The sequence below is a fragment of the Oculina patagonica genome, chromosome 10, assembly GCF_052425735.1.
Source record: "Oculina patagonica isolate OP01 chromosome 10, crgOcupat, whole genome shotgun sequence".
Taxonomy (NCBI): Eukaryota; Metazoa; Cnidaria; class Anthozoa; order Scleractinia; family Oculinidae; genus Oculina; species Oculina patagonica.
Window position 1 is genome coordinate 8,398,805 of NC_135767.1, and position 24,902 is coordinate 8,423,706.

Genomic DNA, 24,902 nt, shown 5'->3' on the forward strand with positions numbered 1-24,902 from the left:
CCTGCACTAGCAATTTTCAGACAAAATGATTTTCAAACCATAAGATAGCTATACGTCTCCATGCACAGGTTTGATCCAGATATTTTTTCCACTTGGCAACCAAGCGAGTTTTCCTTTTAAGGATCTTATATAACTGTTGTCGTTGCTCGTTAGCCAAGTGAAGCACAGAGGTAACAGCTTTTGTTACTGTTAACTAACACAACAAAAACTGTTGTTTTGCTTAATTAATACCGGGGAATATTCGGGAAGTACCCAGCAAAGCTAAAATCACGTAGGGATCTCACTTCGGACACTAGTTTTGCCAAACTGCAACTGTATCGACTCAAACCAAATTCGACAGTCCCTTTCAATTTTTACCGAAAAGAATTTTTCAATGTGGCCATTGCAACTGAAATGCTAAATTTCTTTTAATTGACCTTTCTGTTTGTGGTTTTCTGCTCGTTCATCGGTTTGTATGTCTCCAGAGATTATCTCAAGTCGGGTGTCTAATTCAAAAATGTGCTTCCCGTTATCCCGTCTGAGAAGGGTGGTCCCATAACTGAATTAGCACCCATTTCCGTTTAATTAAGTACTATCGAGTTCTTTTCCTAATTGGACTAGGAAATCCCTAAGTATAGTGTCTGGGGACTGGTTGCCGTCTATCTAAACAGAAACGAATTGTTTGCATCCTTTCCTGCAATAAGAATGTTGTATTGTACACGGAATTAAAAGGGCAGTGTCAAGGAGTTTTAAAGCTTCATGAAATCCGCTGAAGGCGTTGGTATTAGTTGGAAATCCACTTATGGATTGCTGGCCTTGCTAAAGCGTACTGTACTAGTCGTGGAAATTGATTTAAAATGGTGTGGCTATTGATGGCTAGGAAGAAAAAAGACCTCAGTTTTTATTTAAACTGGAAAATGTCGGGTCGACGTTTTCAAGTTTGACAGTGTTACTAGGAAAAAAAATCACATAAAATCCATTGAATACGGTTTATTAACATTTTGGAGAATGAATTTATGCTTTTTTTATTTTTAAAGGTAATTGTTGTGGACAAGCGAGTGAACCCTCACAGTTCTAGCATAGTTCAGTACACTAAAAACTTAGAAGACTTCTCGTGTCGCAGTCCCTTTAAGGGACTATGCAAGACTGACAGTCGTCTAGCTAATATACATGCCTCAACGCAGCTCCCGATACGGTTTGAACTGCATATACAAGAAATTCCACTTTTATTACTGCATTTATTGCAGTGAGTTAGCATGGTATCAAAGGGTAACAGTTTAGAACTGCGAACATGAAATGGAACATACTACGACTTCGTTGAGGCATGGATGAAAAGCTGTTGTGTCCGATGTACCCAAACTTTTTTTTCTAATCAGAGAACGCCACAGTAATAGTCTCTTAGAAAGAAAATCACAGAAGACGTAAGATAAGACTAAAAATAAACAAAGATGATTTGGTTGAAAGTTTGGACGAAGACTGAGACAGATGACAAACAGAGAACTTGAATATTAACTAACGTGAAGTTTATCAAGAACTCACGTACATAGCCTCTTTAATTGTGTCAAAAACACACTCCACTTTCGAACAGTATTTGAACACTTTTGAAACGTATATGGTTAAAATAAATCTACTACCGAAGAAAACCAGCCCAAATAACATGCTTACGAAACGTTTGTTATTGATAATATCAACTTTTGTTTACGGAAACGGCGGCGAATCCAGTCTAGAATACCGAATATCAATTTCCATTTTTCATTTCCTCATAATAACCACAAAACACGTAACCTTTAATTATTTGATACTGAACACGATACAACGAAGCAGGCAGAGAATGAAATAATACAGTGGTATTCAAAATAAAACAATGTAGGGAGTAACTTGAATAATGCGTTAAGAAAGAAGGATCACCACATGTGCCAGATGTGATAACGAATGTGTTTTCAATTTCCAAGAATGCACAAAATCGATAATTCCTTTGTACAATACCGCAGTGCATTTTCAAATAAACAACCAACAAAATGAAACTAAGAAATATTGTGAACCTTTATTTCACTCAGAAATATTCTTAAATACATCTAACGTTAAAAAATATGGAGATGGAAAAAGGAATGAGAAACGTTTTGTATAAGGCATGACTGAAATTAAACCTTCTGTTTGCTATGTACTTCAGGCAAAAGCCTTTCGTGACACTAGAAGTGTGTGAATAGTTTTATTGTAGTATATTGGAAGTGCAAATTAAATTAACAAACAATAAGATTTTCCATCTATATTATTTTGTTAAGAGTAGTGCTATATTTTTGAACTCAAATACAGAGGAGATCTCTGAAAATATATAGGGCAATGCGGACCAACTTCGTGAGGTTTTGTTTTGAAGTTGTGAACTGAGAAACAGTATCAAAATTTTCCAGAGTTAAAGAAAGGAAAGTGTGCTGTAATACTAAAGATAAAAAGGTAAGAGTTGAGATATTACAAAATGTCTGAATTGCACCATCGAGCAGAGTGGTCGCCGAAAACTGTCGAATCCGTATTATTTAAAGCTATACTTAGTTGCAGGATCATCAAATTTGTTGATGTTGGCTTCCATATTAAAATTGCCAATTCGAACAGAAGAAAGTTCGGCTATAATATCGGGAGAACTGAAGGTTTGAAGATCCAAGATTTTATGGCCAGATAACTTAAAAGTGAAATTTTTCTCTTATTAATAAGAAACGGTATGGCCGAGTGGGATCGAGAGGATGGCAAATCAGTTGTTTAAAGCCAACAATTTTTCTATGACTTCGCCACAAAGATTCTAACAAATGCTCAGTGCACACAGTTGCTTTTCTTGACAAACAATCATAGAGTTCATCATTTTCCAGTCCGAAAGTCTCCGGCTCGGCAGAGTAAAAATCTTCCTAAAGGCGCCTGAAAAACTAAAGTGAAAATTTTCACAGGCTCTAATGCCCTAAAACATGACAAAATTTTACGATCGACTCGACCCCAAACACCGCCTAAATAAATTAAATTAATCTTTGGCCATACATGCCCAAGTTGAAAAGAAATATAAATAACATTAAGTCTTGAAGGAAAGGCCGTAGCAATCAAGTATCTCCGGTTTTTGTTTACAGACAATTTTGTATTATTTTGTTGTACAAAACACTGTATGTTAAGTAATCGATTCTTAGCATGCATATTGAATTGTTCATGATCACATCCATTAAATGATCTCTCTTTCTAGCTTCCCTTGACATTCGCGTTGCTGTAAACATTTCTTAATTTGTCAAGGAGTAAGTTATTAGACAAATTTATTATCATTTATCTGTGCGGACCTTAGCACCGACTGCGAGTCAACATAGTGTTCAGTTGTTTAGTTGAACAATGATTCAACAAATTGAGGGCATACTTTTCTTTGTAGATGATGTTAATATGGTATGATGTCTCTATTGTAGTAGTGATTTACAAATAAATTGGACGTTAAAAACAAAATCAAAATTCCTGTTGATACACTTATTATACAATTTATATTCAGTTTTCCTAATATCTATACTGACTCCATCAAGATTTTAAATCTCTTATGTCTTACATTCGGTGGACTCCCCTTCTCGAAATGAAAATATATTTTGCTGACTTGTTGTTAACTTCAATTTTAAACTGAGAAATGTGTTTTTGAAAAGCCTCCTTCTTCTTGCAGAAGGCCAACTTTCCTTCTAAAAAATTGTCAAGATGTGTCTGATAATGTATGTGAAGTTCACTTTTTTACGGAAGCTGACTTATTTTTACAATTAATTTTGTCTGACCATCTTTTGGCAAGTTAATTTCTTGATTTTGTCGATTCTAAAATGTCGTATTTTATACTGGGCTTAGAAATTCAGTAGCTGAAACCATTTTGCTCTACTTTAGAAAAAGATATTCCAAAAAGCACCAAATAGCTCTGGTTTCATCACTTATAGAAAGTAATAGATTCGATCAACAACTTTGGCATTTGTTCGTGATTGGCAAATTAACTTAAATGCATATCAGTGTTCTTATTACAGCAAAACAAATAGAACTCCACCTGGCGCCGTGTTCAATACGTGCTGCACCAAGGGAATGTCGTTTATTTCACATTTAGTTGGCGACTCGTTCTACCGTGGGAAATTTTCACCTTCTTTTGTTATTGAAATGGTGCTTACAAAGCGCGATTTAAGTGTAAAGAAAGATAAACTGATAAAGAACGGGGCAAACAATGAAAACAATACCTGTTATGTTTTATGCAGCACGTGGATTGCAAGAGAACGACTTAAACTTTCTAAAACGGCCAATATAAAACTTATTAGAGGACTTAAAAACTAAAAGCAACGTAGGGAAAAGGAAGTCTAGTTTGATAAAAGCCATAAGAGTGTCGCGTCAATTACGGCACGTGCTAAAATGGCCTCGATGTCCGATTTCAAGAACCCGGGATTGTCATTTTGCTTTTGTTTTAAAAGTTTGAATGTACAAGTAGCACAGCCATAATTATATGAAGTGAATCACGCGCGCCTCAGCCAATCACATTCGCCTGGTCTCACGCTCTTCACGCGCCGCTGAAGGCGGGAAACAATGCAAACGACGGTTATCGTGCGACTCTAAGCGCTTAGCCAATCAGAGGCGACTGTTCCCACGGTTGTGGCTTTGTGTATGAAGCCAGCATTGTTCGGGCAGCAAGCCGATTGTCAGAGGACAGGTGTTTGTAAATAAAACTCATCTAATGTCGGCACACGACCCCGATATTTTCCCACGATTGATGAATATAAATGCGATCGCATCATGCATGTCGGACAGTTCGCGACAAACACTCGCCGAGTCAACATCTCCGACAAACTTCCTTTGGAAAACTCAAACTTAAACTTTCAAAAACATGGCCGTTGAATGCGTAGACAGTGCGATTTATGTCAGCAAGATTCTTTCTGAGAGAAGAAAGGTAAATTTCTAATTCATCAGTTTTTAATTTGCTGATGTGTCATTTTTCAAGACTCGATCGCACAATTTTATAACTTATTGCTACATGTAATAATTTGAACTTTGTTGTTATTTCAGGCCAAGAAACCTTTGATGGAAAAAATGCGCCGAGCAAGAATCAACGACAGCTTAAACGAAATGAAAAGCCTTGTGTTGGATCTCCTTCATAAAGATGTAAGTTAAATGTTTTTATTCAGTGTTGCAAAATCAAAAAACTAGGTCGTAGGTTTCGGCTTTGACAGTGCGCAAAATATACTTAGAGACTGATAGAATTTGTATCAACTCCGAATTCTCAGATTTACGCAGAGCATAAAATCGATCAAACGGTGTTTAAGCAGAAGTATTTATAAGAATGTTATTTATCTTTTATCCAGGCTTCTCGTTATTCAAAGATGGAGAAAGCTGATGTTCTAGAAATGACTGTGACCTTCCTTAAAGCCATGCAGCAAAAGGACTCTCACACTGAAGGTAAGATTTCGTGAAATGCATTTGTAAAACGTAAACAAGTTAGCTTCCGCAGAACTAATGAAGTGTTAATGAGAGCTATGATGCACTTTTAAGAGTTATGAAACCGGAAAACGCAAACTGACCAAGCCTTTTTACACGTCTCGGATTTTCGCTTGTTAATGCGATGCTTTCATTTTCTGGCCGAAACCGAGTATTTTGCCACTCTAACTTTTAACGAAGACATCTGTAGATCCAATGCGACAAGCATTAATACTTCTACAACTTCTTGCACTTCCGAAGTTTAGCGCGTAAAACCGGCTTTCAAATTAAATTTTGGTTTATTGTCCTCTAAGTATGCAGAGAATCTAACAAAACTTTTCATTAACTTTCAGATCCCACAACTCTTGCTGACTACAGGGCTGGATTCAATCAGTGTGCAAATGAAGTCAACAGAAATATCATGACAAGCGAAGGAAGCGATCAACTCAGGGAAAAACTCCTGTCTCACTTGGCTTCATATTGCCATGGTAACGCCACAAGCCGTGTCGCCACGAGCCACGCGCCAGGGATTCCCGCCATGACTCCAAGTTTTCCCGCCGTTGCACCTAACGCCGTCTGGATCCCTTATCCTTCACCGCCACCATCACCAACAAGCAAATCTGCTGTTTTTATTCCCGTCACAAGCCCAGTTCAAACTGAAATGCCAAGGATACCGTCCCCAGTCAGTCCTTCGGCCGCTCACGGACAGAAAGTCAGTGTTACGCCGGCGAGTTCTCCAAGCGCGACGACAAAAACACCGCTTTGGCGTCCGTGGTGAAGAATAAACACTGAACTGAATTTACAATGCTAGAAAATAAGCAATAAACGAGCGACTTAACGCAATTCTACGGCAATATTTCTGCTACGAAAAGTTCACTAAATGCGACTTTTATTTGCTTTGCTTTACCGCCGTAATCAATAATTGTATATAGCTTTTGTGAATATATTTTATGAATGACAGAGTATGAAAGAGATTATCTGTAAATTTATATGCAAATTACTGCCAGGCAGTTTATAAATAAAGAAAAGATTAACTACTGAAAACTTTGCGTGTAATTAATGGGAGGGTAAGCTTATTGCTTTTGCTCAAAAAAGAACAATCATCTTACGAAATATTTCAATCCCTATAAATTCCTGCTATATTCTCTCTTCTGATTAATCTTGTCCCGACTTCAGAATTTCGCAACCAATTCAAGTCGTTGTACATCCACTGACTACAAACATTTCGGTTACCCTGAAAGTGTGAAACCATCAGAAATGGATCATCATAACAGAGAGGCAAGCCATAAAATATATCCAATTGCAAATGCCGCGAGAAACGGCTTTGACGCGTGCCCGATCAGTCCTCCGTTTCCCTAAAGCATTGGCAGCGAAATTAAGTCTTGGAAGAAAAAGGAATTTAACGCCAAAAATCAAAACAAGGAACGAATAAAGGCACTTGGATTTGTGCACTTGTGAATTTGTTTTCTTGTAATGAAACGCAAACAGAATCCAATTTCCCGCCAAAGACACTGAGTTAGCTCGCTGAGGCTCACCGAAGTGACTGCGCATTTGAGCAAAGTTTCTGAGGTTTTTTTCTAGGGGAGGCAATAATATCTTTTATTGCGTGTGTATCGGTAAGACCTGAAATCAACATAAGAATTCTCTTAACTGGTCTCGATACTTTTCTTTAGAGCTTAGTTGGGAGAGTTTGGACAAAAATTTCCAGACTTGACACTATAGCTTTGAATGTAAATGATTTGGTTTATTATAAATTAGATAGAAACATACTCCCGTTTATAACTTTCTTTTTTAAATATTGAACACGACATATTAGTCATATATTATATTAATTCCACTTTGTGTGTGTGATACAACAGACGAGACTTAAATATGTTTATAAAAGATTTACAGAAGCTAAAGTCAATTAAGGCACATGTCCGCGCCGATGAGCTCTTCATCTCACCATGGCCGCCATATTGTTTGTTTGCTCTTTTCTTGCTTGTTGTTGAAGTTGAGTTCACGAAAGGGCGTTCTCCTCAGTGGAGCGCCGTTTCTATGTTCGTCCGTCTCGTTTCGAAATCCGGCGAATCTACGGGGGTAACTCTGTGACTGCCTCGAAAATAGAACGCTATTAGCGGCGCAATTCTCATCATAATTAAGTGTCTTTGCATTTTCTGACCGAACTTCTTTCTCTAATATTTCTTCTCGTCTTGTTTGAACTTGTTCTTTGGCCGGCGAACAATCTGACTGTTTGTTCGAGTCGTTTTCATTTGTATCTGGCTCTCTCCTGTAAGTTTCCATCGACTTGTGGTTTTCCACATTAGTTTCCATACGTTCTGAAAGAGAGAAGAGAGGCACGTCAAATAGAGATTCAAATTAGCCATTTACAACAATTTCTTCAAGCCAGAGTACGCACCAAGAGTTATTTATAGCTAGGTTTGCCTTTGGAAACTCCGCATGCATATCTTCAAAAAGCAGCGTTGTGACTGATCACGAAATCAAATAAAAAATTCATTTTTACCAAACAATACATTTATAGCCGCGCAATTTCGGTATGATGAAAGTCTCACGAAACCAACTTATAGCTAGGCATACCGCATTTTGCAACAAATTTCGAGTAGCTACTGAAACTCGTATCTCCATTGGAACAGTAAAGACTAAGATGAGAAAAGGACGGAGCTATTTCAAACTAAATGGCAGACCGATAGACTGAAGCGAAATATGCGTGGGTAATATAATTTTGAGGTATACTTGCCGTAAAAGGGCGTTAGGCCTCTAAATTCCCATTGTTCACCCAAGTAATTACCATTCAATACGTATTCAAACTAGGGGTGCTTTGGAGAAAAAAGGCCAAAAACAATTTGAATCGCATCTAAAAACATGCACGCCTTTCTGATACGGAACAAACTTGAACTTCAGCCACGACAAGCTTTAAGTCAAAATCATTTCGTTTACGGGTTATTTTTACTCATTAGCTGTCGATGAAAAATCCATCATCAAAATGACTTACCTTTCTGTCTTCTGATGTATTGTACAGTAAGTTTGAGAATTTCTTCTTTTCCAATCTTCCCCTGCAAGAAGGTAGACAAAAAAAAGCCTTTCAGCTCAGACAATGCAAGTTGCGATGAATTTGCTCATCAAAGAAAAAGGAAAGGAATTTGAAGTGAGGCAGAGAAAAAATGCGGTTGGAGAGATCAGAGAGCGCAGGAACTAATTAGCAGTTTTGCGTGCGCGATGAAAAGGCGCGAAACGTAACTGGGTCGGCGAACCGCCTTTTGCAGCTTCGCCGCGTATTTTCGCGCAAGATCAAAAACTTGGCGAAGAAGGCTAAGAGAAGGGCAGCTGATGGATGAGCTTTCCTGGAGACTAGTACAGAACTTGGTCTCCAAATGTGGGGCAGAATGAAAAAATTTATTTATTTCTGTTAATTATGAACATTCAAATGAAAGCTACTGAGCGGCACTTTCACAATATGCTTTTCGTTTAAAAGGTTTTCGCGAATAGAAAGTTTAGAAAAGATCAATATCAAATTTGCACCGTGAAACTTTTGGGAGGTAAAGGAGGATATGTTAAATGATTTATCTAAAACTCACATGTTCAATCGACGACCCAAGTACCAGCTCTCTAAGCGCGTCCACGCTCTTGCTAATTCTTTCACGTCGAAGACGATCTTGTAGAGATTTGTTTACCTGGAAGAAAAAACGCATGGCTATAAGAACAAATGAAAAATATTGGTCATATTTTTATATATTCTAGTCAAGTTTTCAACTCGTGTTCTTTCGCAGTGGGAGAAACATATAATTTCACGAGAAATTTTCTTGTATAAAATTAGACACTTATTTTTTTAGATTTCTTACTGCTGTGCATTGAATTCACTGCGACAACAAAGACGTATTTTTATGCCATAATTCTAGTTAACCCTGGTTCTAAATCCATTTTGGCATCAAACTTGAGTCAAAATTTCTATCATTCGGTGACCCGCCTGTTCAGAAAACCTTACATTTCTTTTCAGGGAAAAAGAGAAATTAGTTTTTCTTTCATTTTTGACGCGGTAAGCAACGCGCGCACTGCTCAGAAACTTCGCTAAATCCCCGTAAACAATTGTTAATCCTGAAAACATACTGGGATGGAATTTTCCGCATACATGGAGATCGCACGCCAAAAATTTTTGTTATACGTATCACTGAATCTAGAGTTTCAACCAGTTAAGTACATTTAAAACATTTGGCGAAGCGTACTGATCATTGTAGAGAGCGGTTTACTGCAATACGACGCATCTATCGGAAGAAATTGCTAAGGACGACAACTAATTTATTTTATAACTAACCTTTTTGTCAACTGCGTGGATCGGTGCAAACTTCATGATAGTTAACTTCTTTCCGCAGTTCCTGCTTGAATCTTAGCAAATACTGATCGTCCGTGAACAAGTTGTTCAACGCAATGAGTCACTGACTCGCCGACACGACTGTCTCTTGTCAAATGCGTGCAATATGAACTCTTAAAGAAGGAAATAAGTTTACAATACACCTAAGTCAATCGCGTTCAATGCAAAGAACACGTTCAGTTAACACCTGTTCGTAACAATGACGTGTTTTAACAAGAATTACAACAAACTGATTTGAACTCTGCAAAACAGCCGCGCCAAACTTTTAATAAAAAGGCAAATGCTTATAAAAGCCAGAACGAAGGTCGCAGAAAGCGAAAAAAGTTTAATTTCGAGCGAGATTCAATCGATTGAACGAAAAGAAGTTCTGGGCGTGAACAGCTGAAGTTTTGGAGGCAAACGTGTCAGGAATAAGTGGGCGAACGCCGCGTGGAATATTAAATTTCCCGCCAAATTTCCCGCGAAAATTTAAGGAGTGCCCTTGTATGGTCGTGAATAGGAGCGGGTTAAAAGGTCTTGAATGAATAATGCAGAGGCGTTATCTGGTTTGTTCGTGAGGGAATAAGCTTCGTTTCTCGCGTGTGAAGGCGCTTAGAATTTGTAAATGCGCTTAAAAACTGTGTAGGTATGAGCGAAAAAGATTTTTCAGGCGAGAACTCAAAATGCGCGCCAAAATGATTATTGGCTATTCAAAAGACACGTGGCTTCGTGGCTCTTTGTAATTAACTTTTAAATAATTATGTCACACACATGTGTGATTTGTAACAGCTTTTGCTAAAAAGTTGCGAAATGTTTTATTCGAAAAGACCGCGAGTTTTCGTCTTTTGTGCGTGTGACATGCTTGGAAAGCAATTAAAAAAACTATTCTGGTGTAATTACCGATCGTTGGTCTCACGAAACGGCACAGGCACGTTTCAGAAGCTCTTTGCAGTCTCTTTTTATTGTATGATGCAGTTGAAATATTCAAAACCTCATCTAAAGGAATAAAATACAGTGGACACCCTATATCTCGAATCTCAAAGGGGAAACGAAAATTGTCCTGAGAACTCGGCACGAGTTAACTTCAAAAATCATGGGTCAAATCGCATTCTTCGACCGAGCGAAGCAAATACAAAAGAAACGAGTTCGAGTTATCGAGAGTTCCAAGAAATCAAGGGTTCGGGAAATCGTAACTCCACTCGATAGCGGAAAGTGTGTCCGCGGAAATTTTTAAGGGTTTTCAGGCATGTCTAACGGAATTCAAAGGCGGTATTTGCAAAGCAGATTGAACTAAGCTTAGAGTTTCTATAATTTACCGCATAACACCTCGCAAAGAGGTTTTCAATACTGCTAATTCATTCAAATGAAGCGTGCCGGCAGCGAGGCAAATTCAAAGCACAAATGAAGCAATTATTTTAGGCGCGTGACGTTTGCGTTCATGCTTGACCAACCCAGTTAGGTAATTAACCACGATATTACCCGTCAATATTAGTCAATATCAGCCCTGAAGCAATTAACAGGTTTCTTTACTATGCGTAACAAACACGAGCAACTGATCAGGTGTTAATTAAATTACGCGTGCCGGGCGCGTAGCACGTGGAATACTAATTTCCCGCCAAATTTTAAATGGTCTTTGACCGCGCTGTCTAATTAGCATATCAAACAAAACACCTTGCTTCGCCAAGCAAATGACAAGTCTTTTTGCGTTCAGTATTGTAATGCAGACATTTTGGAACACAAAAAGCTTGTTCAAGAATAATACAATAATAATGGACACATTTTCCCTTTACAAATTATCAAAGAAGAGAACAAGAGTCAACATCGGTACCTGAATTCTTGGTCGACCCTCAATTCGTCACAGCGGCATAGAACAATAACAAGAATTGATTACCCATTAGAAAATATGGAGTTTCAGATTTTATTGGATTCAACAGCGGCAACGTTATTGTATTTAATTCAATTTAACTTAATTTAATTTCGTATAGCGATGCTTTTCCTTTGACAGGAAATAGGGCAACGCTAGACCTGCGTATTAAAAACGGTCATTAAAATTCTACTCGCGTCCTTCTTACGAAAAAAGTTCACTCGAATGATATCTATTAGTTGTAGAAAACTGTTTTTAGCAATCATACTTTTTCCATTCGCTGTATTTTTAGACAATAAAAAAGGGTCAAGTGTCTTAGGTTACCAAATTTTGATGCATGAATTCCAAATTCTAGTAAACTTGTTTACAGAAGTTTGAAGTGAAATTTCACTTTTTTCGCCTTGGGCGTTCGCCCAGTGAAAGATGGTGTCGAAACCAATGGAGCTCTGACCCGAGAAAACTGAACAGAAGAAAAAAAGCGCAATCTTCTTTTAAAACACTGAAAGATGGATGGTGTATACTGGCGTATGATTTAGCTGATGGAAAAACAATATTTACCGGAAAACAACATGACCTATCCTTTTTATTTTGATAAGTGAGTTTAGAACAATCCACATTTCTGTTTTGCTACATCCACGAAATAATTCCCTAACTACCCGTAATTCACTCGCGCTTGACTCGAACTGTTATTTATAAATGTACAGTTGAATCCCGATAACTCGAACCTTCAAGGGAAATAGAAAAAGGTTCGAGATATCGGGAGTTCGAGTTATCGAGGGTAAAATTAGTAAGAAAATGACCTGAAGGGAAATCAAAAACGGTTCGAGTTAGCGGGATCGAGGTTCGAGTTACCGAGGGTTCGAGTTATCGGGATTCAACTGTAGCCTTTTGCTGGGAAAACTTTACCAGTGGACTACCGTGACAAAAAATGTTGAAGTTGTTTTAAATAATCCTTTCGTATTATAAATGGCGGCATTAAAATAATAGTAAACACGATTAAATTAGAGAAGATTTCAACATTGATATTTAAAATATCAATGTTGAAATTTTCGCAACCAATAAAGGGCCATGTTTCGAGCTCTAAGATTAAAGATCCCATTAAAGATAGTTCGAGTTTTCTCCACAAAACTGAGAGCCCATCCTAGCAGGGTTAATCCCCTTGGAAACGACCAAATTCTCATCTGAGAAACGAGGATTATTCTCTATTTGATGGCTGTGAAATTGAATAGCTGTCTGCTGAGAGTTTGAAAGTTTGGCTGAATGTGTTAAGTGATAAACGTAGAGCCGGAATTGGTCAAAATTGAGCGCAAGTTTACTCAGACCCACTTCTGAGTGAAGAAAAAGCTCTCTGATTGATGCTTAGTCACCGTTTAAATCAATAAAAAATTTGATTAAAATGATACATTTTTGCAATCTGTTTGCAACTTTCTCGTATTCTGTTAGTCGATTTTCTTTCGTTTCAAACCATTACCTTAACCATTTTTACATGCATGCAACAGCAGACCATACCCGCGACCCTCAAGGACAGTATCTCGAAAAGCCAAAACTAGAAACACGGAGCTTGATTCAATCATATTTCCCCTGCTTCAGTCCGTCAGCTCAATTATCAGATAAATTCTATCTTTTGAGCCATCTCACGTCTTTGTTTATCAATGCCGTGACAGTGAAACACAGATGGGCGAATATAAAGCGTCTTTATAAAATCTTTATATAAAAGGCACCGGCTTAATGTCGTCTTCATAGCCGCAGTGCTGAAGGATTATCTTATCACTGACTTCCTGCCGTTTTTCAACGGAAATTTTATGCTTATCCGTCTAGCACTGCACTAGCTCCGGCAAATCTTGTTTCCTGTTGTTGCTAAGTTTGGTGGTCTCAAAGAAATGGCACGCAATGAGAAATTCCAGTGGAAAATATTGTCTGAGAACATTTTGCATTTTCACAAATTTTAAACCGTCAGAAAAATTTTTGTTAATAAGTTCAATGCTTAGCCTTAAACATCATTCAAATCGTGCAGTGATTTTAAAAAAGAAATGCTGCAAATTTAAAGAAAGGCGCGCGGAACTCGAGAAGACTAAGAGATTTCTCGTTTTACCCTATGTCCTATCATCTCAGACTTTCCATCAAAATTGATTTGTTGGGCGCAAGCAGAGCCCGGGAGGCAGAGGAAGATAATAATAGTAGTTCTATTTTCCAAGAGAGCGTTTTGATCTCAAAACGGAGTTGGCGGCCAAAACATGGGGGTCGACCACCCTGTCTCATTGTCACCCCCTTGTCTCCTCGACCTGCGCTGCTCTCACAAGACTTCCACCCAAATCACCATAGAACAAATCTATAGAGGAAACACGATGCAGAGAACCCGCCTCAATCTATATAGACTGGTTTGAATTTTCGACTGAAATTGGGTATTTCACTTAAAATGTAACTTTCTAGAAATGAAAACAGGGAATCATTCAACATTTAAAAGCCGGACCGAACAACGAGGCAACATTTTTTCGTTGCCTTTTTTCCGAGAAAGCTCTCCGCTAGAACAGCCTTTTTCATGGAAAATCAGCCTAGCCTAAGGGAAGGGAAATACTCTCCGAAAATTTGGGCGGGGAATTGCTGCGCGCTTCCTCCGACAATTACCCATTTTATACCAAAATATGCATTTGGGACCTGACCCAAAATTTAACACCCCTTTTCAGACCAGACCGTACTTCCAGTCAAGAGATGAATCTTAATAACATAAACAAAATAGTTTCTTCTAAAACCTTTACCAAAACTCAGACCAGAATGCACAAATTGTAGCCGATATTAGAGCAAAACGGCTGAATACCAAACCCTTTGGCGCCGCTTGTCCCTAATCAATGTTTATATAACGGAGTCTTCACCCCTCCACCCCTGCGAAGCAGAGAAGCAAATCACCACCACTGTTGCCGAGTCTGTTTATTTTACTTGACAGATCAGCCCATACTGAAACTCCGGAACTGAATCCTTCTCAATAACTATAACAGAACCCTGACAAAATCCAGAGAAAAACAGTCAATTGTCAGTCTAGCTTCTGGTTTCCGTGATACAAGGGTTCTTTATGCGATTATAGTTTCCGTTGAGTATACAATGAGGGCAAACTTTAGAAAATCCAATAAACGCATTATCCATTTTTATAGCTAGTTTCCTAAAATAACTACTTTGTCTTTCGTCAACTTTGATCAAGCCCCACCCGAAGTAGATCTTTTTCTCTACTATCTCAAATAAACATTTGAAACGTTTGCTCAATCGGCTTATACAGCTTTTTTTTTTTTTACCAAAAGAGAAGATATTTAGATCGGTACTTAGCATAAAAAGGCTCTTCGTTTATTTATTGGATGATGGACGTGCTATAAACCTTTACATGAAGTTAAATATTGTTAATCATGCTGCATATACAAGGTGGTTTTAACAAATGATGTCTGTGGATAAAACGTTATCGTGTGACTATTCAAATAAAACATTTTGTGTAGTACTCTTATATATAACTTAGAATTAATTTTAATGTTGTACTGTTTTTATGCTTCATATTGAAGTAGGTTCTGACTTTTAGGTCTGTGGTTGAGACCAAAGTGCGTGACCATTAAAATGAAAGCTATTGAGCAGTACGTTTATGTCGTAAAGTTTATTATGCTGTACAAGGTGGTTCCTACTTTTAAGTCTGTGGATGAAAGCCTAGTGTTTGACCATTCAAATGAAAGTTATTGAGCAGTACTTTCATGTAGCACTATACTGTTTATTTTGTTGTACAAGGTGCTTCTTACGTCCAAGACTAGGGACCTCCGGCAACTGCACTTTCAGGTATAGGTATTGCTTAGTATGTTGTATAAGATTCGATGAGATGGTTCTAACTTTTGATGAAACCCTAGCTAGCTAAAATATAATCATTCAAATAAGAGCTACAAAAATGATTGACCAATACTGTCATCGGGCGTTACCTTTTCAATATTATGTAAAATGAAATTTGACTCTCTTTTTTTCAATTAGCCTTTCTATTGCTTTACCCAAACGTCTCGTGCTTTCGGTTAGATTTCTGCACGCAAGCTTTTTGAGATTATATATTAGGGCGTTTTTGAGAGCGGAGAGAGTGTCAGCAAAGCATAGTACAGAAAGTCGACTCGAAAACAACGCTTGCGGGACTGACCGAGATTAAAGATCATATCTCTTCTTAAAACCAAGTTTACGACGATTGTTCTTTACCAATATCATGACTTATATTTTAATAGCAAAACCGGATATTTTACATCCGTCAACTAAGGTATTTAAATCTTTGAATTACAATACTGAACGATAAACGCAATTGATAAAGTACAAACTACTTAGCAGCTTTAGTGACCAATATGAAACAATCCGGCAGACAGAGCAACTGCCTTTCCGGCAATTTCTCGAAAAATTGCTTCAAGTACATCTGTGTGATCCATTACTAGTTTGTTCATTCAACTCTGAAGCCTTTCAAGACGCCCCATGTTTTGTGAACTCAAATGAAATTCTGTATATACAAACGCTAACTTCGATATCAATCTTGGGTGTGTCTGTATTCTTTGCCAAAACTGCAAGTGAGATAAACGACTTCATGGCAATGGAATCAATACAAAACAAATTTTTGCATGTTCATGTACAACCGTTGCGTTCCACAACTGGCAAATGTCGTTAACTTCGATGAGTTTCTATTAAATTCAAAAAGAGAACTGCCGGGATAAAACTCCAAACAACCGCCTCGCGCTTATTTTTGAAACACTCGGCTACCCTTGAAACAGTCATGACCACACCCTTTTGTAGGAAATTTAGAAAAAAAGGTGAACCCTTGGAATCCAGTGAGCGCAGCGAAAATATCTCATTTCCCAGAAGCTCGACAAACGGCCTCTTTTCGCGGAACTTGCGCAGGCAAGAACAGTTCATTGTAACATACTGAAGAGCTTGAAGTCCTTCGTCTTCTAAAGAAACTACTACGTCACAGTTTGTTTAAAATACTAGCTAGTCCTTTCACAATTTAGCCTAAATTCTCAGGTTTAATACTCGGCGAGTTCGTTAATCGTCACGACTTTTTTTAATCTCTGTTCTAGCTCCGTAGTGTTGCTCTATCTAATACTAACCTATATAAATAAATAAATATTTAATAATTGCATAAAGTGACGAGATTTATTCAATTTATCTGATGAACTAATGACCCTCTTGAGAGGGCATTACAGCTACCAATCCCTTATAGATAAAACACCAAATTCTCCCTACAAACTTTCAATGAAATGTATGCAATCGGCGAGGGGAATTTATTTATTACAGACCCGTACTTGCGATCAGGCGTTCTTTAAGTAGGGAGGGAGGGAGGGCATGATCTCAGGTTAACAGACCCGCTGTATTTATCACAACTAAGGTGCACTGCAATTTCACATCAGTGACGCGCAGGCTTACACAAATCACAGCACCACACTCTTGGCCGGCGCCCGTCAATGGCGGCTTTTGGCGGCACGCGTCAATATGTATGGGTGGAATTTGTAATCTTCACTCGCCATCTAAAGATAAGATGATTAAAGCATTATCACACCCTAAAGTTTTAACATTAGCGATATTGATAAGCGCAAAGTACACGCTTCTTCATGCCAAGATTGGATGCTGCGAAAGTGAGCTGTAACCTTGATAGATGGCATGGATCATTGTTTGACCAAAAATAAAAATAAAAAATAATAGTAAATGGGAAGGCGAAAAGTTTAAAGAAATCTTTGGTTCGGGCAGTTTGAGTCTTACCCCTCCCCCTCCACCCATCCGACCCAGATCCCCCCCCCCCACAACCCCTTAGGAGGACCCCGCCTCTTCGGTTTTCAGTTTGAAAATTTGTTTCTCGGGGGGGGAGACACCCCAAGTCAAATTGAATAAGTATGGGTGGGGAGGCTCTTTCTTACTAAGATCAAATTTTCTAGACCACCCGCAAGCTTTAACAGCATTATTTTTTCCGGGTAAGTTTCGAGTTTTCTTTTCGAAAATATTGAACATTCCATAACACTACAATACTGGAGTTTTGCCGGAATACAACTGCGATCGACGATCCAAGTTAAAATGTTTCGTGTTTTCCGTCTTTCAGTGTCCAAGTTCAAAATTTAAAGGGAAAAACAAACACTAAAACAAAATGGAAAATTCCATTTTGAAAAAACGATTAACAAGAGTCTAACAACACAACAAGAAACTTCTGCTCGGTTGCTTTTATATGAATGGGCATACACCACGCTAGACAAAGGTTTTATCCACAGACTTTAATAAAGAAACCAAATTTCAAATAGGTTTAACTCTGAGATTGAAAGGGTTAATCCAGCCAACAGGCTTCAATTACACAGGTGTAATAAACTCTGTATAAAAGAGCTGAAAGCTACCGTGGGAACATTCCATAGCTTTATTGTATTCTTCTGTTCCCATGTGACACGATCTCTCAACTAAACAATCTTACAATGGAAACTCAAATCTTATGAAAACATTTTACATAATAGGCAACTTAGACTTGCAAGCACGTGCAGAAGGGGTCGAGTTAACGACGGTGTTTACACATATTGAAGAGCAAAACGCTGCTACTGTGTTCAAGGGGTGACACCTTTGAAACGACGACAAAAACACACAGTTTGAAAAGAATAGACCCACTCGAGTGCAGCGTTGGCGGGCACGAGGATCGAAAAGGAATTTTCCTGTCGTCACGCGCTTAGCTGAAGTTGCATAAAGTAAAGTCGCGCGACTCGCTAATTGCAGGAACCCATTGAAATGTTCAGACCAATCGTGCGATTCCGTTCTCACGCCCTCTATGCACCAGTAAAGCTCAAGAGCCTGTCAAGCAACTTAACCTCACGACCTCGCGCGTCGTGGACCAATCAGCACAGAGCATTCCCACGGTCCGGCATCACTGAGGCATTGTTGACTGTTCCAGCTATTGAATATGAATAGATGTTTGTAAATAAGTGCGAGGGTTGACACACGACCAAGAATTTTTCCCACGGTGCGAACTATAAAAAGAATATTAAAAGCGCACGCCGGTTGCTTGTATTACGCCCCAAGGTCGGCTCGAAGCGTGCCGAAGTATTTTATACTGCCACAAGTCAGTGAACTGCACGCGTCCTGTTGGCATCAAGAATGGATGTTGAAGTTTTAAAACCCGTTATCGCTTCTCAGCGAAATGCGAAAAAGGAAACAAAGAAGGTATTTTGGCGGAGTAATCATAAGTTTTTAGACCACTAATTTGACGCGAAATGGAGATTTAATAATATATGACTGGTTTCAAATATTTTTAAAAACATCGTTGCAAAGATAAATTCTGTGAAAGAAACCCATCTAGCAGCTTTGAATAATAAGCTGTTTTTTTCCACGATAAAACAGAACAAAACTGGGCTTTAAAACTTGCGATGGTTTTTAAAGAAAATTGACAAAATAATTATTAATACCTATTCTGTCTGTTTTGTTTTGCAGTCTAAAAAACCGCTCATGGAAAAAATGCGACGAGCCAGAATAAACGACAGCTTAAACGAACTGAAAAGTCTCGTGCTGGAAGCGATGAAAAAAGATGTAAGTTTTTCCAAAGATTGAATTGTTAAAAAGGTGTGATAAGAAAATTGAATACATTTGTTTTGCTCGTTGGATTTTGGTTAGCTAAAGCGATTTGTCCTTCTCTCTTCTACAGGTCTCTAGGTATTCCAAAATGGAGAAAGCCGATATTTTAGAAATGACTGTAAAATACCTACGTTCACTGAATGCAGAAAGACCTTTACATCTAAAACAGCATCAAGGTACGTGAGAATATAAAATTTATTCAAAACTTCTCTTCACGCAATTTACGACATAGAAGGGTCTGACTTGAGTTTAATAAGGTTTTTGCAGGGGCAGGTAGATTTTGACTGCTTTTTTCTCGTGAGATGTGGTATACGTTTTAATGCATTTTTAGACCTCAAAAAACGTTATTTTAAACAAACACAAAACTCTCCTTTCACTATAAGATGCAACGTGAACTAATGAAGTACTAATCACACTAATGACTTTTCAACGCCAAAAGGTTGGGAGAGAACTTGTGTTGATCTTTGTTTCTCGTTGATAACAATCTTTAAATTACACCCTTTTGATTCTTTTGTAGAAAATCCAACGTATAGCCTCCAGTAAAGAAGATTTAACCATGAGCAGTTTATTTTTCGCTTCATTTTGATCTCTTCAATTGGGACGTCTCGAAACATCCGCTTAAATTAAGGCTGGTTTGTGTGTGATTTTTAGCGAGAAATTTAAACCACTGAATTCCAGAGGTTGTCAACATATTTCCGCCCACAAGCTCTTCAACCGGAGGTGCCAGATATATTGACAAGTGTCAAAGATGTGAAATATGATACTCATCATTGTATCTTTGTCTTCAATTTACAGATGATGCTGTTGCAATCGCGAAATATCGCGCTGGATTCAACGAATGCGCTGCCAAGGTCTCCCAATTTTTAATGACGGCCGACAATATTACAGTCCCAGTTCGCACGCAGCTCTTATCACACTTAGCAACGACGTGTCAAAAGCAGAAAGAGCCTCACCAACTCCCTAACGAACAACCAGCTTCGCGTCAACAAACCCACATACCGCTGTCGATGCCGTCAAGTTTTCCCGCCATTTCGCCTGCGGTTGGCGGGAATCCGGCTTTCACCGATGGGAGTATGGCCACGAAATTTCCTTCACCGCCCTCCTCGCCTCTTCGCAGCCATCAAGAGAGGAAACTACTGCCTTTTTCGCCGGCTATGTCGCCCTCCATGTCTCCTTTTGTTCTAAGTAATGGCATTCCAGCTTTAATTTTACCGAACGATACAGCTGTACAGCTTTTACCTTTAACGCTCCCAAATTCTTCGTCTGCTTTCGATACATCTTTGTGGAGACCATGGTAACGCAGGACAGCGTTACACATTTTTATTTTTATTTTTTATCGTGACATTTTTTAATTGCTTTTTTAAGCCGAAATTTTATATACTTGGAGTGTTTTCAAATTGGGGCTCGCTTATAGTTGTGATATAAAAACGAGTGAATATTTATTTTTTTTAAAAAATTGTACAAACATTAAGAGGTATATATTTTTGTAAAGAAATCCTTTGTTTTTATCAAATAAAGTAAATTTAAAAAATTGCTGGGTTATGCAGTCACATAATGTGTTGTTTCTTGTAGTCGTTTCAATGTTTAAATCACGTTTTCTTTTCAATCTAGATGGAAGTAATTCATTCTAAAACGTTGTTTCTTGCCTTTGAGGAGAAACGTAACAACACCACGTTAAAACAAATATCATTTAAACACCTTCTTCGCATTCCGTCAGTACACGAATGGGCTTTCCCTTGATGGAAAATTCATTCACAAGTTCTTTGTGCCTATACACCTTGGCTCCTCATAACAGCTTGCTATTGTTCAGTATGCCTCAAGGAATTTTTTTAATAAACGGAATGCTAAGTTAATCACTCATGGATGCTTATTTCATTCGAAGTCTTTACAAAGCGGTATTTGAACCCCAGGAGACCAAGATAACGAAAGGAAAAAGGCTAACGGTCTAGTTTATACATGGTGTAAAGTCGTTTGGCAAAACTACGTCGCAACAATCTTTAAAGTTGTACCAACAGCTTTCACCATAAAGTATTGCATAGTCTAATTTCGCGCTTTGTGTAATAGCCTGCCATGTAGTCATTGCTTGGCGAGCACCCATTCGCTGCGAAATTTCCCTTACACCAACGACGTTGCATCAAAATTAAAGTGGATCAGCTTTGCCTTGAATAATATGTTGACGCTTTTTGAATAAACGTAAATGTGTTTTAAGAGATCGCTGAGATTATTTCAGATTTAGTTTCTTTCCTTTCCAGATTTCTGTCTCCGAACTTTTGATTAATCTTAGAATGTTTCGCTGCCTCGCCAGGTTTAATTTGATGATCAGTAAGAGTCTCGCATCTCGATTTTGCCTTTTGGAAGAAAGATAACACCCAGGATAAGGAAAGTTTAGATACCGTCTCTCCCTCGTACGTTAATGATAATCGCTCAAGTCAGTAGTTAATTTGTTGTTATTCAAAAGAACAAGGAACCATTTCAAGAGGCGGACAGAAATATTCATGATGATGAAAACAATTTACAGTATTGGCCTGATTAACAAACCAAAACTGCTAATTATAATTTTAATGTTAAAACATTGTAAATGACACTTCGGATCTGGTTATTTCGCAATTTCAGTAACAACTTTTTCAGTCACTCTTTACAATATTGCGCCTATATATGTCTCTGAGGATGCCTTTTCTTAAGTCGTTGCTCTTTTTGCGTTATTCAATATAACACCGATCAATTTAAATTGCGTGTTAACGAGTTGCTTTCAGTTTATTCTTCCGGCCATTTTTCATTTTGACTTCTGAGCTACCATTTCAGTTGAGTTTCAAAATTGCGCAACGGTGGACGACCCTTGAGCAAGTTAGAATGGCCATAATGAATCACTGTAGCCACTAAAATCTGAGCTAGTTTCGAAAACTGTTTGCAAAACTCCTGTGACGCAATTTAAGGAAGCACAGCTCTACACTTACAATAGAAACAAGCCGTAATTTGCTATTACAACTCTTCTGAAAAGCCGAATTCAAAGCGTTCAGTTAAACAAAGACCCAACAAAGAGTTACACGCCTTTCAAGGCATGATGACGCAATTTTTAAAGACACAGAAAGCTATTTTGAAGACGTTTCTAGATGCGAATTTCTTGAGAATGAGTGCTCTCAGAGTTGTATTAGGGTTGCAAAAACACCGCCATTTTAAGGTGGCTCTAGCCGCTCTCTGTGTGTGTCCCTTACGTACGAGTGTTTGTTTCGCCACGATTACGATGTTTATATCAACCACGCCTACAGCTACTAATTACACATCAGCGAGCGCTTTCGCTTGGCTTCATTGTCGGTCGCACGAGTATTAGATTTTAAAACGCGGCAAACGCCCTTCTGTCTAAATCAAACAGTATCTCCTAAACAGTAATCCTGTCTGCCTTCAACAAATCCGTGTTTATTGAGCGGCTTGCTCAAATACTTGATTGTTTTCATGCTGATTAGACGCCAAACGAAAAAAATAAAATAATTCCTTGGCTTTCCACAAATTTTTCATGAAGTGAACAAATTTTTATAGTTCAATAGACCGTTATCTGGGTAAAAAGTTGAAAATAACATCAGAAGTTTATTCCCCTTCTCTTAAAAAGGTATCAAACACTTTCCCCTCTGTAATCCCATGTCTACAAGCCTTCCTTGCGATGGGCCGTCAACTGAAATTTGTGATGAAATGATTTACAACAGCAAGCCGAAATTTCCTTCCATGAAACTTTGTAACTCGCAAAAGAAGCTGTCTTTTTGGTTCTTTATCACTGACACAATCCCACAACGGAGGCCTGCGGGAAACCAGTTTAACTTCACAATTTTGCATTTTTGACATTTTCTTTTCGATTCTTTGGCCTCCTCGCCGTGCAGCATCACACGCGCGGCGCTCGCCCCGGCTCGTGCGCCTACCACTGCACGTTTTTCGCGCCACGGCTGAAGCAGTGTCTCAGTTGCCTAAAGGCTGGTTCTCATATGATCGCCCCGATCGTCTCTGTCGCTTCTGTCGTTTGCAAAGTCTGAGGTGATTGGAGCAAGCAAACTTTTTGAAGCGACAGAAGCGACAGAGACGATCGGGACGATCATATGAGAACCAGGCTTAATGAAACCACAATAACTATGTCAAACCACATTTTCCACCTTCTAATATCTATACTTCACGTTTAAAGCACAGGAAATCAAAGGTATGCTTGTCCAAAACTGACTAGCTTTTGTCACAATTTCTCCAAACTAGTAATATAAAAGCCCGGGTATAAAAGGTGTACAAAATATAGTAGGGTGAATTTGTATGTGGATTATGAAAGTTTTTAAAAGGGCTTATTGCATTACTAGCTGATGTGTAGCAATTCTTTCAGTTTTTTATCCATTTTTATACATTCCGACAAAAATAGGTGCTTGGGAGTAACGAAACTACGAACCTTCAACGGATCATGGTTAAAGTTTCAATTGTTTTCTCATGTTGGCTTATTTCCCGAATCCATAACTCCCGTGTAAGACTTCCGGATGTAACAGTCTGTATAAAACGATCGAATTTAAGAACTGTGGGAACAAAATGTTGTCAATAAAGATGCTAAACTCAATAAAAGCGTGCAAATATCCGACTGGTCTCCATACATCCTTATACTTAAGCTGGTAGAAGTCAGGATAATTCTGTTTTGGTGACCGGATATATTGCTTTCTTGCTTGTTATTTGCCTGATTGTACGTCGGAATATACAGGGGAAAAACGTTTTTAACCTTCCAAATTGTCAATAGGGTTAAAAGCGACCTTTTTCTAATGGTTGAAATGTTTAGCAGAAATAAGTTGCCGGAACTAACCTGAAAATGGGTCAAAAACAATAGCAAATCTGTCACTTTATCATTAAGTTAATAAGTGAAGTTATGGACTGCTAAGCACTTAGACGGCGTGTGAAAAAATTATCAGCCCTCTGATACAAGTCAGACACGACATTTGTAGACTTAGTTGCGGGTGGCAAACGCGATATACCACGTCGGCTCACTTATCATCGATACAGTGCAGTGGTCAGTCATTTGCCGATATCGCTAATTAGCTTAGGTATTTTCTAGTGATTGGGCAAAGCAAATCAAGCTAAGCTTAAGACAGACAAGATTTATTCAGCCGCCCAAGACTTTGGAATTTTAATTCTCGAATTTGATTTATATTGATGACAGGTTCCGTTCTTGCCTTCCTGTCTGCGTGGGGTCACTGGCACGTGCGCCAGATTCTGTTGTCAGTTTCTTTCGACCTCGACTAACACTTCATTAAATAATGGCCGTAACAGAAACCTTTTCCCCTTAGGCCATGCCTTAAAATCGTGTTATTGTGCCTGTCTTAACTGAACCCTTTGGAACACACTTAGCGTTTGCACAGTTTTAACCCGTACTCTTTGTCTTTTAACTGTGGTGTTTTTGCATAACAAAACTCCAGCACAGCGAAGAATAATGAAGAGACAGTGAAAAAATGTTCTTTATTCTCGGACCGTGGGAAAGATTTGAACGCTATTGTCATGAAAATCCACCTTGTAAACCGCAGAGTAATTCTTGAGTCGAGACAATTCCAGTACAAATGAAAAGAGTGACAATGGCTTTAGACGCTGTTAAAGTTGTATCACACGTGCATGTCATTTGACGCTTCGCTGGAGCTCCTTATTTAAATACGCTACGTGTAAATGAGACACTAAACGCTCCGC

At 38.5% G+C, this 24,902-nt stretch overlaps 3 protein-coding genes across 3 annotated transcripts; 2 read left to right on the forward strand and 1 right to left on the reverse strand.

The window, feature by feature from the left end:
- The first annotated feature begins 4,743 nt into the window (after positions 1–4,743).
- LOC144667375 (transcription factor HES-1-B-like) lies at positions 4,744–6,465 on the forward strand. The gene is made up of 4 exons (XM_078528766.1): positions 4,744–4,897; positions 5,014–5,109; positions 5,310–5,403; positions 5,775–6,465. Exons 1-4 carry the CDS (start codon positions 4,835–4,837, stop codon positions 6,197–6,199), a joined length of 678 nt encoding a protein of 225 aa, XP_078384892.1. The 5' UTR covers positions 4,744–4,834; the 3' UTR covers positions 6,200–6,465.
- A 731-nt stretch (positions 6,466–7,196) lies between these two features.
- On the reverse strand, positions 7,197–13,524 carry LOC144628143 (uncharacterized). Its single transcript, XM_078486201.1, has 4 exons — positions 9,731–13,524; positions 8,997–9,092; positions 8,414–8,474; positions 7,197–7,739 (listed from the first exon to the last, which is right to left on the reverse strand). Exons 1-4 carry the CDS (start codon positions 9,764–9,766, stop codon positions 7,363–7,365), a joined length of 570 nt encoding a protein of 189 aa, XP_078342327.1. The 5' UTR covers positions 9,767–13,524; the 3' UTR covers positions 7,197–7,362.
- Positions 13,525–18,157: 4,633 nt separating this feature from the next.
- Positions 18,158–20,663, forward strand: LOC144629327 (transcription factor HES-4-B-like). The gene is made up of 4 exons (XM_078487565.1): positions 18,158–18,809; positions 19,077–19,172; positions 19,288–19,393; positions 20,013–20,663. Exons 1-4 carry the CDS (start codon positions 18,744–18,746, stop codon positions 20,513–20,515), a joined length of 771 nt encoding a protein of 256 aa, XP_078343691.1. The 5' UTR covers positions 18,158–18,743; the 3' UTR covers positions 20,516–20,663.
- Positions 20,664–24,902: the final 4,239 nt, after the last annotated feature.